We start from the raw sequence: 16,285 nt of genomic DNA on the forward strand, positions 1-16,285 counted from the left end.
GAAAAGCGGGACGTCATTTAAAGGTCTGATGTGTCCCAGATTCTCCTCCTTTCAGCTGTACTGTCACACAAAGGCCTGGACGCTGCTTCAGAGCCTTTTGCAGCCTGCCAAGAACTGAGAGAAACATTGTTAATGTTGGCTTGCCAGCGGAAAATGTAAAGGTACTGAACAAAGGACAAAATATCCACTTCAGCAGATTAAATCCAAAAATATTGGTGCTTTCTTTTAAAACCAATCAATCACCCCCTTGCAGAGTGACACTTGTTATGTAACCGCTGTAATATGGGCCTCTGTTGTCCCGGCGTTACGTACGTGGTGTGAAATCCTATAAAATATCAATATGCTTGTGCACCAGCGTTGCCAAGAGAAATTCCCATACATTCACTTTGTGATTATGCTAAATCTAATTCAAAATCTTAGAGAGTGTAGGAGGAGAGAAGAAATAAAAGAGGAGAGAGAGCAGTAAAGTACGAGGCTATTATTCTTCCGTTTGTGTATGAGCGTAGGAGTGTGAGATGGATATCTGTAGGTGGCTTATGCACCAGATATCTTTGTTTTTTCTTCCATATTTACATATGTGTGTGTCTGGTGTATGAATGAGATATTATGCATACTCGGGAGGAGGAGTGATTGCAGACATAGAGAGGGGCAGGAAGGGGTGAGAGAAAAAGAGGTGGGAAACAACAAGGAGGGATATGAATTAGAGTGATGGAGAAAAGATGGAGGATGAGGGGGGTAAAAACACTGGTGAGGTTAGGGAGGAGGATGCTGGCAGGGAAAGAAAATAGAGAAGGAGAGGCTTGTTGTCAGCATGTAAATTACTAGCACCTTGGCAGCCTAGAGAGTGTGGCATTTGCAAATTATCTGAATATTGTGACCCAGTCTTGCGGCTCTTGATTAATGACAGCTAAGATGAGCTCTGAAACACATGCAGACTGTAAAGAAAAGCCTGAAACTAATTGCTTTTGCAATGAAGTAAGACGCCGCTGCGCTGTGCTAATTCTGTAAAGGTAAATAATTAAAACACGCCACCAAACGGACTTTCACAATTATCTGGAAACATCACTGCGCAAGTTTAAGTGCACCAAAATACATACTCCACACTGTGTGATGAATCATGTGCGCTCAGGACTAAAATAGAGCACAGATAGAACAGTCTGAAATATATTCAGTCTCTTGCTAGAAAGAAACATAACCGGAGGGGGCAGAAAAAAGCTGCAAATATGGCGCCCTGTACGCATCTCCAGATTAAAAGATAAGTTCACATTTTTTCCACTCTGTCACATTTCTATATGTAAACTGCGAGAGATTTTGGCTGCTGTATTCATCCCTCTCGTCCATACTGGCTGTGAGGAGATCCCATCCTTATGTGTTTTCAAATTAAGGGATCCTCCTAAAATGCATCATCTAAATCAGAGGCTAAAATGAAGAGTTACACAATTCAAGTGGATACACTATTGACCAAAATTACAGCCTCTTCAGTAGAAAATTATGCCACTTCATTATTATCCCTCCACTGCAGCTCAGCACGGAAACACGAGAAGGAATGTTGTACTAAACATACTAACTTAAATACGCTCGATTTGGGTAACTCAGGCAGCTGAAATGCCATATTAGCTTCAGCTCAAGGGATCTCTTCTCAGCCAGTATGGACAGGAGTTACAACTACCAGCAACACATGTATTTTCAGGCCAATTTCACACACTGAATCGGTTGATGAGTTGGCGAATTTGGTGTGTTTTCCTCTTGTTTTGGTTGCTTTTCACACAGAGGAAAATCCAAATGAACCAAAATGCTGCCCTACAAACCAGAGTCAGAGGTGGTCTGGGATGTGAGAAAGGACATTAATACTGGAAGAAGGTCTCTGAAGGTACTGCCTGGTCCGATCTTGATTCTTCTTTGCTCATCTGCATCCCGCTATGCAAAGCACAGTTCACCTAGTAGTTGGATCAAATTGAGGTTATATCACGTTCCCACCACAAACAAACCTCTCCAGAGTTTGTTTGGGACGGGACTGAGACCACCTCCTCATATGAGTCACGGCCTGGTTGTTTTTGGATATAGAGTTCAATTGACAACTTTCACACCAGCCTAAAGGAGTTGCATGAACTTTGCACCAGGATTCATTTTGACCGAATCAAGCAGGTCGAGTGCATCCTTAGAAAGGCTTGAAAAACATGTGAATTCCTCCCTAACTCATTCCCGAACCTGCAAAAAGGAACAAACATGCAAACTAAAAACACACCACAAGCGTACAATACAGTATGTGTGGGTTTCATGTCTTAAATTCAGGGATGAATGATGAATGCGAGACGTCAAACCCAAAATAAATTCCACAAAAAGTGGTAAAAGCTTTCATTTTTAAGCACGAGAAAAGGCTCCAGTACCTTCTCCAGCTGGGCGTTCTGTTTAGACTTATAAAGGACCTCCCCCACAGCCACAAACACTGACAGCACCAGTCCTGCAGCCAGCACGATGAAGATCCCACCGATGTTCTGCACCCCCAGAGCGCTGGCCTCTTTGCTCTCCTCCTCGGGACAGCCGTTCCCTCTCCACCACTTCTCCTTCATCATGTGCAGCTTGCCTTCCTCTTGCAGCTGCAGAATGGCTATCGTGATCTTGTCTCTGTATGGAGAGCCTGCGAGGACAAAAGCACCACATGAAACTATGGATAATAGCCAGATATGAAAAGAAATAAAGTCATTGTTGAGTAGGTATATATAAGTGTTGGCGGGTGTATGAAACACGCTGTGGTTTGCATGTGATCATATAACCTGTCATGTTATTGTTGGCTGCTTAGAGGGAGTTTTTTGTAAGTCCTTCTTCAAATCCCACTAATCCCTATATTCACAGAGTGATTCCAAAATTCTCACTCCTCTCTGCAGTGTGTGAATTATAATGCACAGGGAGCTGGCAACAAAGACTTGGCTTTGTGGAGCAGAGCTGCTGTTGATTTTGACGAATTAGCTGCTATTTGCGCACGCTTTCATGTGCCATAAATGGCACATATAAGCAGGAAAAACAAGAGAAGCGCAGTGGGGTGTACATTACATTGGTGCATGTGTGTTTGGGATTATATGTGCGTATCTGAGATAGGGTTGCTCTATCAGTGTGTTTTTATGCATTTTAATGTCATGATGAGTAAAAGAAACCAAATCCGCAGACAGTGGGAAGGCGGCAGAATTAGCGACAAGGCATTAAGGCGCAGTGGGTGCTGCCGTGATCAAAGGAGGAGTAATCGTCGCCGAGTACCCGAGTGGGGTCGCGTTCCTCTCCCATCCACAGCGTGTGTGACACAACACACGACTGATCGAGGCGCAGCGCACACACTTTGCCCCAACCAGGCCAAGGAAGATTAATACTTACTGTGAGTGTTCATGTTTCATTTATAAACTGCTTTAAAAGCTTGTTAGTGCATTTATATGATTATAGAGCGCATGCAGGATGACGTCTGGTTGTATATTTCCATTTTGGGCTGCTTATTCAGAGTGACTTAGGCGAGATGAAACATTGGTAAAATGTACCATTTATATAATGCTGACACAGTAGAAATCGTTTCGCGAACATGTGGGAACATTTTGTGCTGAAACTACAGGGAAAATGAACTCAATATGGCCCCAGGTAGCACCACTTTGTCTGATGCTCTCATGCAGTTTTTCCTGTCAGCCTCTTTAGTTGATTCCCTCTCTGTCTCATCTATCATTTATCTATTGCCATCCATCATCCTTTCATCTGGATGTCTCTGTGTATTTAGACTGACAGAGGGGACATTAATACAAAAATGGAAAATTACACAAAGTGCTGCTGATTTCTGAACAGTGTACCAGTGTTTGCGGCTCCTTTGATCATAAATAGTCTTGTATATTTTAGTGAGTGTACCTTGTGGTGCGCTGTGGAGAGCTTTTTTTTTTTTTTTTTGCGACGTACACACCCGCATCTATTCATATGCATATGCAGTAGACATGCATTGCTCCGCACGTGCGGTTCTATATATGCATGTGCACGTGCATGAGAAAAACATATGCTTGCTTCATTTGAAGATGAGACATCTATCAAGTATCTGAGTCCCCTGATTCTGGCTCCACTCATATTTCAAATGATTAATGATAGCCTAACAAAGCAGGCCTTGGATAAATGCTAATAGGATGGGTCCTTAGAGAGGAGGATATGGGCCCGGGCGAATGGAAAAGCGCTGCGCTTGACACACTGTGCATACACAACTACCTGACAGATGTTCAGCACCAGAGGACATCCATCACTCCCACGCTGTCTGGCCTCAAGTATTAATGTGATCACAGTTTAAGTCGATAGCTTTAGATGACGCATTTCCGTTTTGAGAACAAGACGTGTGAAAACCGACAAGCACTAAGAGGTTCAGACTTATTGTACGGTTTGCTCTGGTTTATTGCCGTAACAGCCCTGCGGGGAATGAGCTGCTAAACAGTGTTGAGCAGGGCGAAAGTTATGGGCAGGAGGGTGACATGAAGGCTGAAGTCTTCATCAGTGGTGGAAGAAGTATGCAGAGCCTGTACTAAGTAAAAGCACTAATACCAAACGGTAAAAATACTCTGGCACAAGTAAATGTCCTGCATTTAAAATCTTATTGGATCAAAGTATTAAAGTAATTAAAAGTAAAGTATTAAAAGTAATAGTATGCATGTGTCAATGTGTAAACAGGATTTTACTGTTGTAGGTGGTTGAGGAAGCAACTAATGGATATTTTCATTATGAAATAAATTCATTATGGATTAATCGGCTGATAATTTTCTCAATTAATCCGTTGATTGTTTGGCTTATAAAAATCCAGAAATGCCATTACAATTACGCAGAGCTCAAAGTGACACATCTGCATTGCTGGTTTTTTACAAGCAATGATATAAAATTAAAACATTTCAGAAGCTGGCACCATGAAACGGATAGCATGTGTGCATGAAAAATGAATTTTAGGTCGACTAATCACTTAGTCAACCAAATATTTCCAATCTACTTGTCTGTACTGTTGGTTGCTCAGCTTTTTAATCATATTTTATAGGCACCTCATATGTTTTGTCCACAGGTAAACACGTTCATTGATAACAGGTGATAGTATCAGTCGTTCAGTGAGGAGGGAGCGAGGTTCACCGCTTCGTGAACACATGATTGTATAAAGGAGATTACTACATGAGCTCAGGAACACTTTGTAAAACTGCTGTCAGTAAACACAGTTCTTTTACGCAGCGTCCCAACTGTTTTGGAATGAGGGCTATAAATCCCAGCACCCCTCCTCATAGTGTTTGGGACATGGAAACAAGAAGAACTCGTCTTGATGAAATTGAAATATTCCTATTCTTCTGAGCCGACTGCTGGCATGAAAACAGAGCTCACTTTGAATGAAGCCATTAACTGTCTCAAGACCTCCTCTGTCACAGAAGAAACATTTTAGAGGCTATGATCAGCTTTATTTCTGAAATATTGAGCAATGAAATCAGGATTAGAGACTAAAATGAGTTAGCGGGCAGTAATAACTCTGAGAGGGGATGTTGTTAATCATTATTTTTTAAGCATTAAAATGCTAAACCACTTATCGCTGTGTTAAAGTGATTTGGGACGTGTTTTGAAGTCGTATATTTCACACACTCGATTAACACATAAACGAACACACAACTGATCCACGTCCTTGGTCTGTGTGTCCATCTCAAGGGCATCACACTAAGCACTTATGCAGTTATGGAGCCACAGCGGGACTATATTTCACAGCATCACTTCAGCTTTGTTACGGCCACGGCAATCATGGCATCCCTGCAGATCCATAACTGCCCCATACTCATCAGCAGGAGCTGGGTCCAGATGTGGATGGGCAGGATGAATCCTCCACATTTTGATAGCCTTCATATCACTGATGATAGATGTGGCTATTACAGCTGGTTGCAGTGCTCTCGGTGGCCTCGTCATGACCACTCTAACCTCTGTGACACTGGGATTGGAGCCATCGCCAGCTTTTCCGCGAGGTCCCCCTGGAGGAACGGGGCTGTAAGCTGCATGTTTATTAACCCTGACAAAAAACTGCTTTATATGCAGCAAAACTGTTATCATCAAATGGGAAGCAGAGAGTTTCAAATTTATGATATAATTTGCTTGAAGAAAACATTGCTTTTGATGGTTTTTGCTCCTCTGCCTCACGATAAGATAATGGTGCCTTAAAATGCCAGATTAATAATTTTTGACAGGAGCTGGGTCAAATAAGAAGCTGAAGAAATGTTCTTAGAGTTCTTTTTACGCTCTTTGAAGTGCTTTGTTTTTGTGGTTTAATGCTCACATACGGTTCAGACAGTGTCAAGTAAGTCACACGGAATTGTACTAAATTGACTTTTGGGTTGTTTTCTGTGATTTATTTTCACTGCCTGGCACTCCAAAGTAGGCTAAAACACACCATTAAAAGTAGCTCTGAACGTTGTTTAACCCAGGTTTGCTGCTCCACTCTGTAAATAATCCTGTGAGAAAATCGTTACGGCTGGAAAAAGAACCACACTTGGTACGGCAGAGCCCGAATGCAGCCTGTTTCTTGAGCCCCGGGCACTTTTTAACCTTATCCATAAATTCAACCATTCGCTTTTCATTAAGCTAAACCTTTTACACCTCACGCTGTTGAACCATTATAACCGCAACGCCATCAATAAAGGTCAACCTTTCCATTCTCAGAGCGTATCCATCATCCACACTATATGCCTTTATCTGTCACATAGCATCTGTAGTGTCTCTCTCTGGTCTAAGGCTTTTCATACGTCTTTTATAACACAGCAGGCAGCGTGGAGGTTCGAGGTCGTTACCCATTGGTGTTCCCACTCCGTAGGCTTTGGAGTCGATGAGGCCTCCGATCTGCGTGAGGTTGCAGTTGCGCTGGGTGACAAACTCGATGGTGGTGGACTCCATGAGGAAGGCATAGTCCGAGGTCAGGACGCGCTGGATGCCCTCCTCCACGTTCTTCACCATCACTGATTGCCTCCTGCTGTTCATGAACTCCCACATCTTATCGTAGGTGGAGATCTTTGTTTTCTACAAGATACCGCAGAATGGAAGCGGAGTGAGATTGTTAGGAAAAACACTGATATGATGATACACTCAAATGTCCATCCAAAAAAAGGAAGACAGTTATAATAATCCTGATGATTTTCATTTAGATGTTGCTCATGATCTGCACTGTTTCAGAAATAGCAATTCAATTATGTAAATATGTTTATATACAATAGTTGTCATGGTGGAGTCTGCCATGAGTGAATCACAGGAAGCGATGCAGGGCAATAATCCAGCAATTATGTCTTTAATTTTATCTCATTGATTATTCCAAATATGACAATATTCTGAATTTGATAGAGGTCGTGTAAACAGCAGCTGTATTAAAATACTTCTAATGCAAACTGAACATTTCCCACTACACAAAGTGCAACGTATTAGTCACCAAGGTCGGCGCTAACTGCGATCGTCCATCATAAATGCATCCACAAAACAGGACATGGTCATTTTCTGTGGTTTTTGACAGAGGATCATTTTTAAATATTGCAGGGAGTAATGGAACAAGGAGCTGCCAAGGTGAGCTGTTAGATGAAGAGCTGCAGACGACAGGCTGCACCTCCATCTCTGCGGCGAGGTAACCAACTCCTGTGCTGTGCTCTGCTACTCGGCTGTGGTTGCATCACTGACTGACTTCTTTATAAAACACAGTAAACCGATACACCACTTGTCTCTTGTGTTGCATATATGGCAAAGTAGCTTAAAGAGCGTTCTCTTAAGTATGAGTAACGACACTTGCCGTTACCACCAGTGGCCACAGGTGTCGCCAATTCAACCAGAACCGAAACCTTCCACATTATAACTTCAATTAGTGAGAAAGGAAGATTCCCCATAAAACCACCCAATAAAACACCCTGGCAGACACAGCTACCTTGAAGAAGGTCATGGTGGCACCATCCTCCACCACCCCGTACAGGATTTTAGTTTGCTTGGCCAGGTCATCGGCTGAGTCTATGGGCGACTCCATCCTCTCCACAGTGAGGAAGGCAGCCAAGTTGGCTGTATATGAGGAAATGATGATGAGGGTGAAGAACCACCAGATGCCTCCCACTATTCGAGTCGACAGGGCCTTGGGCATGAGCTCTGATCCTGGTGTGAGGGAGGTGGCAGGAGTTAATGGTACGCTGCAAAATGTATTAATCTCAGCAAGTCCTCATTACGATTCTCATCTTGCATTCAACTGTAAAGTTTATTTTTAACATGGAAAAAACAAGATGAAATGAGTTCCTTTAAAAACAGTCGAGCTTGTTTCAAGAACTGTCTTTTCTGCTGCTCAGGCAGATGCGCCACTCGCGTCGAAAAGAAATCTCTTGAGAGAGCTCTCAAAACAAGATGACTGTCGGATTTCAAACAAGTGAAATTATCTTGTCTCAGTCAAGTGAGAGCTTGAAATAATGCAGGAGACTCAGAAATACGCCGTTCAAAACGTCTAATGAGAACAAGCCGTTTGCATAAATCAATTATATCAAATCAAACACATTCAGTATCGATCGCTCAGAACTGTGTGGAGAAGCGACAGGCTGTTTGGGCCAGAGAGTCATGTACCCAAGGTAACCTCACATCCTGACTCCACACCCCACTGACCTCTAGGTGCTGATGGGCCAAGGGCAAGAGGAGAGGACACTGGGTATTATAGTGCTATCATAACTATGATGAAAAGCACATTTAATTGACTGTATATTATCTGAATAAATCTTAGCAGTCAGGCAGTTTGAGCTGCTGCTAATAAAAACATTGATATACACTTCTTCACATTCTCATGTCTAACTCAGGCTTTTAAAACAAGGGTAATTAGATCAAATCTATCCCTGTCATATATCTCTTCACATATATAGATTTATTCTATGTTCCCATGAGCCAAGTTAATTAAATAAAAAAAAAACAAAACCCATCACATGCACATTTACACCAAGTCATTTCTCTCTATCCGGGGAACCCTCAGAGGTCTCTCTCTGTTGCCGCTGGCTTGGATCAAACAACCCAACCCTCAGAGACAGTGGGATGTAGAGAGCTCCAGCTCCACAGAGCAACAGCAGCCACAGGCTGAGGCAACTACCTTGCTGCATGAGAGCCCCAACTCCAAACCAGAAACTATTGAGCAGCGTAAAATTGTTTTCCACTACATCGGAGTCCGGGTTGCATGGGTGCGGGTTGTACCACTCATAAGGGCTAAACCTATAAAAGGAGAGAGCACACAGAGAGACATGTCAGCACAAAGCAAAGAACAGAGTGTGTTCCCTGGTGCAGATTAAACGGCACATAAAACATAAATTTTGAAAACATTGTGAGCAGGAACAAAGGGAATGTAAATGTGTGGGAATCCTGTGTTGTGGCCTCAGGGTCAGAGCTTGCGCAGAGACCAAAGCAAATCATTCTGGCTTTCACTGAGATCAACTTATTGGCATATTCAAATGCCATCAGTTTATTGTGAGAACAGATCAATAGGCTGGAATAACACTGTCACTGGTGATAATGTCCTGGAGCGTGATGATCTCTGGAGCTCATTTGGATTCACTGACTCAGGAGCCTTTATGTGATTCCCCCAGCAACTGCAATCACAGTTACTCTGCTGATGCCACATCCTCCTCGCACCCCCAACACGGGAATGCTTCTCTTTTTTCTTCTGCTTTCCCAACAGCCATCTCTGTTCTCCAACTCCCTAGCTCATTTGCTTCTTTCCTCACACTCTCTTCTCACCTTCATTTCTTTTCCCCATTCCCAACCCAACTACCTACACCTCATTTCCCCCACCCAGATTGCCTCGCTTCCCTTATGAACGTCCCCCTTTCACCTCCTGCTTCCTGCTTTAGCTGATTGTCTTCAGGTCAACTGTGGACGTTTCTCATTTATTACCCTAAGCAAAAGTGGCATGGCATTAGCGCAGGGTGATTGGGTTAGCGCTCAGCATCAGGATCTGATTGAGTTTATGCTGAAGTGGGTGATAAAGGGAACAATGCTTACGCAGAGTAAAGGGGCCCGTCAGGTGACTCGGCTTCGGAGCTTTTCCCCCCGACATGCTGCATGCTAATAAGCCTATGTGCTCAATCTTAAGGGCTCAGACTGTGTAGAAATGTGATGCAATTTGTCAGCTACACTTTTGGAGACACGCAGGGACATAATATGTGTGTGTGTATATATATATATATTTCTATATATATATATACACTCTGTGTTTACAAGACACAGAGCAGCAGCAGCATTTCACATTACCAAACCAAATGTTATGTGATGGCTGTTGTGTGGCAGTGCTATTTGCCACAGAGACTGCTGCAGATCTACATACAGATATGTCATTTGATCTTTCTTTGTTGCGGCAACAGTCTAATTAACAATCTTACTGCACAAGCATCGTGAATGTGGCAACACTTTTGTCATATTGTCATATATTTCCTATGCCGTCCCACATGAGATTCATCTCCGCGGATGTGGTTGTGATGACACGCTATAATTCTTCCTGTCAACCCCATCAGGATGCCTGATTTGCTGGAATGTCAATGAGCTCGGTCTCCTTGAAACCACAGGCAACTGAAACGGTACAATGGCCTTGTGGAGCTGTGCAGGATGCAGCGTGTGCACTAGCATGTGTTCGTATGTGTGTATGGTTTTATGACTGTGTATATCAAGCCTCGGGTGCATGATGTGTGCATGTGACTTTATAGCTGTGTGGGTGTGCACTTGTCTGTAGTAGCAACTGTGCATTTGCATTGGCTCAATCAGATCCATCTCATAGACAAATATGATTTATTTATGTTGTTAGATGTTATATATGATGCTGAGCTGCAGCCTGAGGCCAATTGTGGATGATATTCGATATGCGCCGTGGGTCAGGTAGTGTAAATCTGGGTAAATCTATACAACACACACACTGATTGGATTGCGTTTGTCTCCCTCAGTGTCTACACGTGTCTTCTGTATGCACCCGGCCCAATGGCTTCTCTGTCTGACCTTTGCCTGGAATCGGCCCGTATTCCTGCGGGCCGTGTTCTGCACACTGATCACCAGGAAGAAGGCAATGTGGAACATGTGGACTTAAGGTCACCTCCTCACACCCAGCACGAGGGACACGTCGAAATGTGCACAGAATTTTAAAAAGATCTCTCCTGTTCCTCGCCTCCTTCGTCCGTCCCCGGCCACAATAACGCAACACAGTCCCTCCATTAACTGTCTGTTGGATTCGATTACTCTGGCTGGCATTATAGATCTGCTGTCTTTCTTCTCTCAGGCCAAGTGAAGAGGCTGTGCTGGGGGTGTTAAAATCACAGGCGTCCAGGACTTGGACTGCAAAACTGCAACAGCCTGTAATTACATGTAAACACGTTATAATACAATTCAAATCATCCGTTCTTTGGGGCAGGTGGACATTTTTCACACGGGGAAAGGTTTTATGATCTGAGAGAATAACATTTGTTTTGTTAATAAAGAGAGGAATCAATTCAACCACGAAAAGTGCTGGAAGGAACCACTGAGTGAAATGTATTTCTCTCGAGCTTGAAATGAGATAGCTTATTTTGTCAGAAAAAAAAGCGCGTATGTGTGTGGGAAGCAGTTCAAAGACGTGAATCCCCTGGTGAGATTGAGGTGTTTAGTGTTTTATTGTGCAAAACCAGGACTTCATAAGCTCCCTCCATTCAGTCTATTTGCAGGGGATTAAAGAAAATAATATACTCTGCATTTGGGGGATTGACCAATCAATCGGCGACCGTGCAATCAATACTACAATTATGAGAGAACCGGCTCAGTGAACTGTAAAAAACACTGTACTTCAGAAACTTTGCTCGATATTTTTGGCCACACAGCGTCAAGGCAAAACGCTATTTATTGCCACGGTGTGCAGAAAAAAGGCACAGTGCATGCACAGACAAGAGCATTGCAATTTAAAAAAGTACTGAGGCCATTTCATTACAAGCAGAAGAATATCAGTATAATTGCATGCTAATCACTTACCCTGACCAGCCATGGAAACAAAAGGGCTACGGGTATAATTTGCATATTCTGAACTAACTTAGGTGACAGTTGCTGCTTTTCCTCTCGTGTGATCATTTTGCCGGTAACATTTAGCGAGATGTGCATTAAACCCAAACCTCTCAGGATGAAAGCAGAGAAAGAGGAGCCCTGGGGTTAACACACAACTTTCTACATTGGTCATGCATCGAGGGGTTTTTAGGGGGTGGGTTCATCAAGATATGTGTAAGAATTGTACTTGTACAGTGTCAGCATTGTACTTGTACATTTCTTGCAGCTGATTAAGAGATATATAACGGATAGCTGGTTTTACAGTTGCTGATGCTTGTGCAAATAGGCCTGAAATAGTGTGAAGAATCAGCCGATTTTAAAGACCATACCAGTGTTTTTTATTTGTTTTAGCTCATTTACGGTAAGGTAATGAAATCACAGTGGCCATTCATTCCTTTTTATTACCCTTTTCATTCCTTTCATTGGAACTAATTCATCAATGAATGATAATGAAGCTTAAACAATTATTTTTTTTAATCTCTGGGTGATGAGTTCAAGAGCTGATGGGAGGCTCTGAAATTTGAGATTTGTTGTTGGGCAGCTGACTGTTGACTGCCCCTTTCTAAAAACAGTCTGAATAATAAAAATAAAATATATAGAGTATAAGAAAGCATGTAAAAACACCAGCATGGTCCTTTAAAGTAATGTTTTTAGATTGTGTTGTAGAGCTACATCACTGAAGTCATCTAAAAATAAGCAGATGTGGGCTGCCCGTTGCAGGAGTGCTTTTTCCACCAGTCACAGCTTGATGATTTTCACTGATCAGTGAATGAATTCCCCTCTTCAGGTCCAGAGGGAGCAACTCCTGTGTGTTAGTGATAGCAGGCAAATAGGTGGGGAAGAAGGAAGTGGAGGAAGGAAGGAGGGAAGGAGGCAGGAGGGAAGCGAAAGGGAGGGTGGACATGTTACCTGGCTATGACAAACAGCACACAACTGACACCCAAGCAAGCCAGCAGAATATACATCCAGATATCGGGTGAGAGGGGGTTGAGGAAGGAGAAGACCCCGGGGTTGGTGCCGTTGGGCTTGCGGTACAGGATACTTATCCCCAGTGTCATAAAGGGCTTCGAGAAGTCGATGACCTTCTCTCTGACGTAGGTGATGGCCAGTGGAGCCACCGCCAGGTCTGCTTTCTGTAATGAGATAACAGGAGTGGAGTGGGGGGGGTTAGGTGTTTGAGTCCACCAATAAAAGACAACCAATCGAATTAACATCTGATTTCTGTCAACGGCAGGTCTGGTCAATATGTACAGGAGCCATAACAAGAGGAGAGAAAATAGCTGGGGTCATTAGTTCAGATAGATTAGCAGGTGGGAGGCGGAGATTTTCTGGAAATTACAGGTTATATGTCAAATCCTTCTTATGCAGTGTCAAAGGTGAGTCACCAAGGCAACCATTTTGGGATTATCTGCCACAAATGCACCCTGTGTCCCCTCTCAATTTAAGATTAGCCCTCTCTGATGCTAAGCACTTCCTCAGAGTTATTTTTGCATAACGCCTCCAAGAAATGTTATTCATTGAACAGACACAGCTGAACGGAGACTTTTCGGTTGATTTTCTGCTTCAGGTGTTTGAGATTCTGCTGATGGTGCCCTTTTGTTTTTACCGCTGCTCATGCTAAACTAACAAACTACCATTCGTGTGGTAAAATGTTTAATTTTCTATGTGCTTAAGATTTGAAATCTACATTTTATCAAATACATATGAATCCTGAAAACCTTATTATGATGAAATGAGTCCTAACTTTGCGAAACATCATCCAGTTTGGTCACAAGTGACAATTATGGCTAAATACTGAATACTAAAACCCAGTGTAACACTAGCACGAGTAGAGAACAGTAATAAAGTCAGCAATATCAGTTACTAGTAGTAATATCTGCTAACATTAGCCACCATATGCTACTGGTCATGTCAGACCAAGTAAGGCCTTAACCTCCCTGAATTAGTATTTTAAATAGAGCAATGGAGTCTTTTTAACACGTTTTAACAGTTACGTCAACTCAATGCATGTTTAGCTCTCATTGATATGAATGAACTAGCAATGAAGAGTAGCAAAATGAAAATGAATTGAAGGCATTAAGTGCCTAGATGTCTCCGCCATTTTTGTTTATTTTAAGGACTTCTGCTTGAAATTTATGATAACATCTGCACGTTTTCTGGTGCATTTTCTGCATCTCACTATGTGCGACCCTGGCGACAGTTGACTCACGTGGTCCATGAGCTCCCGCACCATGCCGTTCCATTGGCCCGTGCCCTCATCCAGCGCTCCGTACCTGCCATCTTCCACTAATCGCACTTCATAGCGGAAGCCCAGGATGCTGGAGAGCTCCCTCAGCAGGTCGATACAGTAGCCCTCGAAGCGGTCATTCCCATAAAGAGGCTTATCTGACTTCTTAAACATCACATATGGCTCCTCCTGTACAGGGAAAGCAAACTGGTGTACAAGCACGTCTGCCAGTTTGGTATTAGATATTGAGCTGTTTTTATTTTTTCTGTGTGTATTTCTGTGTGTGTTTTGTGTCTACCAGTATGGTGGATACACGCAGGGATTTGTTAGCCAGTGAGTCTGTGATGTTGGATGTCTTGCTTTTGTGAGTCTCTGTCATATTCAGACCGCTGGGAGGATCCCATGTTCCAATCTGTTGAAACAATTCAGTGTCAGGTTTAGATCACCTTGTCTTGTCAAGCGAAAGGAAAAACGAACATCCAGACTCACGCTTCCTCTGTTTCTCCTTTGAGACTCAGAAGCTAGCATCAGCCACACCAACCTTTTCCAGCCCCTCCTCCTTCAGACTGATGACGTCCAGGTCGAAATCTGTCCTCAGCCCATTGGTCTTGTTGAAGAGAACACGTCCGGTCAAACCATCCCAGTGAGCCTACAGACGGAGGCGCACAGCATAATAAACTGAGATCCTCGGCTCTCCACACAGTCATTCCATTAACCTTAAGGTATCGTCTTTCTCAACAATATCAATCCAAGCGCTAACCATAAAACTTTTTCTGTCTCAATTATGAATTCCGTCTGGCTCTCCCCTCACTGTCTATCTCAACAACATAACAAGAAACAATAAAGCGGCGAGAATAGAATCAGGTTTGACAGGTATGAGTTCATTATGCATGTGGTTCATTGTGCTTGAAGTTTCACTTCAAAGCCATTGGAGGAACAGACGGGCATGGAGAGCGATAGCAAACACAGGAGGGGGAAGAAGCGCCAGCTACTACAATGGCTCATTCTGAAAATTACCTGCAATGATACCATCCACAGAATGAAAGAGCTTTGTAGAACAAAGCAAATGGCTGACCCTGACTAGAGTTAAGGAGACACGCAGCCGCTTTGATATAAACACTGGTGGAGATATGCACCCAGAAAAAGTGAGAGAAAGGGAATGAAACCTCACAGAAAACACGGAGCTAATGTGGATAATGCAGCGGCTATTTACTGCGCATTAGCATGAAGATTAGTGACTGTTAAGATTAAGAACAAAAAGTTGTTATATGGAGGGATGTTTGTGTGAGTTTTATCTTGATGATCACAAGAAAAAGACAAAGACACGAAATGATTTACAGTTAAACGCTTGCAAATGTGTGATTGCACTAATCAATATAGCATGCAACTGCAGTGTTGTGCAGATTTCACAGATCAGAGGTCGAGGCAGGGTGCACGCTGATCGCACTGGCGGCCTTGTACCTCTTTGATGAGGCTGATGAAACGCCCCCCGAAGCGCCACGGCTTGTGGCGATTGCACTGCAGAGAGCTGACGGTGATCTGCTGCGACTGCTGCACTGCCACCGCCACCACGTGCACGGCGTCGTACATCAGCGCCGCATCCGTCTGCAAACAGGAGGGCAATATCATAAGACATTTTTACAACACCTGCCAATACATCTGTCCACATGACCTTTTAATCGGCCCATTTGTTCACCTGCGGAGGAACATAAGAAAGTGTGTGAAGTCTCGGGTGACTTGCTTTACTCTTTAGTCAGGACAAGAGAACATAAATTAGGAGTAATGCCAGCAGTAAATGCCCTGCACAAATGGCACAGTGTCTCAGCCTGTTAGTAAAAATACCCGACCACTGTCTGAGGCAATGAGAAAGCTCCGCCAGGGAGAGTCTTTCAGTGGAAGGCCAGCCTGTCACGGTGAAGACTAATGGTTCCTGATGGGTGTGCCTGTTCTCCAGAGAGAGAACGCAAAAGAGGCGCCAGCGCAGATGGGACAACTCTG

The 16,285-nt window shown here is 43.4% G+C and overlaps 1 protein-coding gene across 2 annotated transcripts in view; it reads right to left on the reverse strand.

Annotated features, from left to right (window-relative positions):
• The window catches only part of LOC139347356 (glutamate receptor ionotropic, kainate 2-like), a 60,365-nt gene that overhangs the window by 3,836 nt on the left and 40,244 nt on the right, over window positions 1-16,285 (reverse strand). For both annotated transcript variants that reach the window (XM_070986894.1, XM_070986893.1), the window contains exons 7-15: window positions 15,749-15,892; window positions 14,829-14,936; window positions 14,586-14,699; window positions 14,270-14,476; window positions 12,970-13,193; window positions 9,104-9,222; window positions 7,919-8,136; window positions 6,807-7,032; window positions 2,388-2,638 (exon numbers count right to left, since the gene is read on the reverse strand). In XM_070986894.1, the coding sequence (XP_070842995.1) occupies window positions 2,388-2,638; window positions 6,807-7,032; window positions 7,919-8,136; window positions 9,104-9,222; window positions 12,970-13,193; window positions 14,270-14,476; window positions 14,586-14,699; window positions 14,829-14,936; window positions 15,749-15,892 (1,611 nt within the window). The remainder of the gene's footprint in view (window positions 1-2,387; window positions 2,639-6,806; window positions 7,033-7,918; window positions 8,137-9,103; window positions 9,223-12,969; window positions 13,194-14,269; window positions 14,477-14,585; window positions 14,700-14,828; window positions 14,937-15,748; window positions 15,893-16,285) is intronic.

Source organism: Chaetodon trifascialis, chromosome 19 (assembly GCF_039877785.1).
Source record: "Chaetodon trifascialis isolate fChaTrf1 chromosome 19, fChaTrf1.hap1, whole genome shotgun sequence".
Classification (NCBI taxonomy): domain Eukaryota; kingdom Metazoa; phylum Chordata; class Actinopteri; order Chaetodontiformes; family Chaetodontidae; genus Chaetodon; species Chaetodon trifascialis.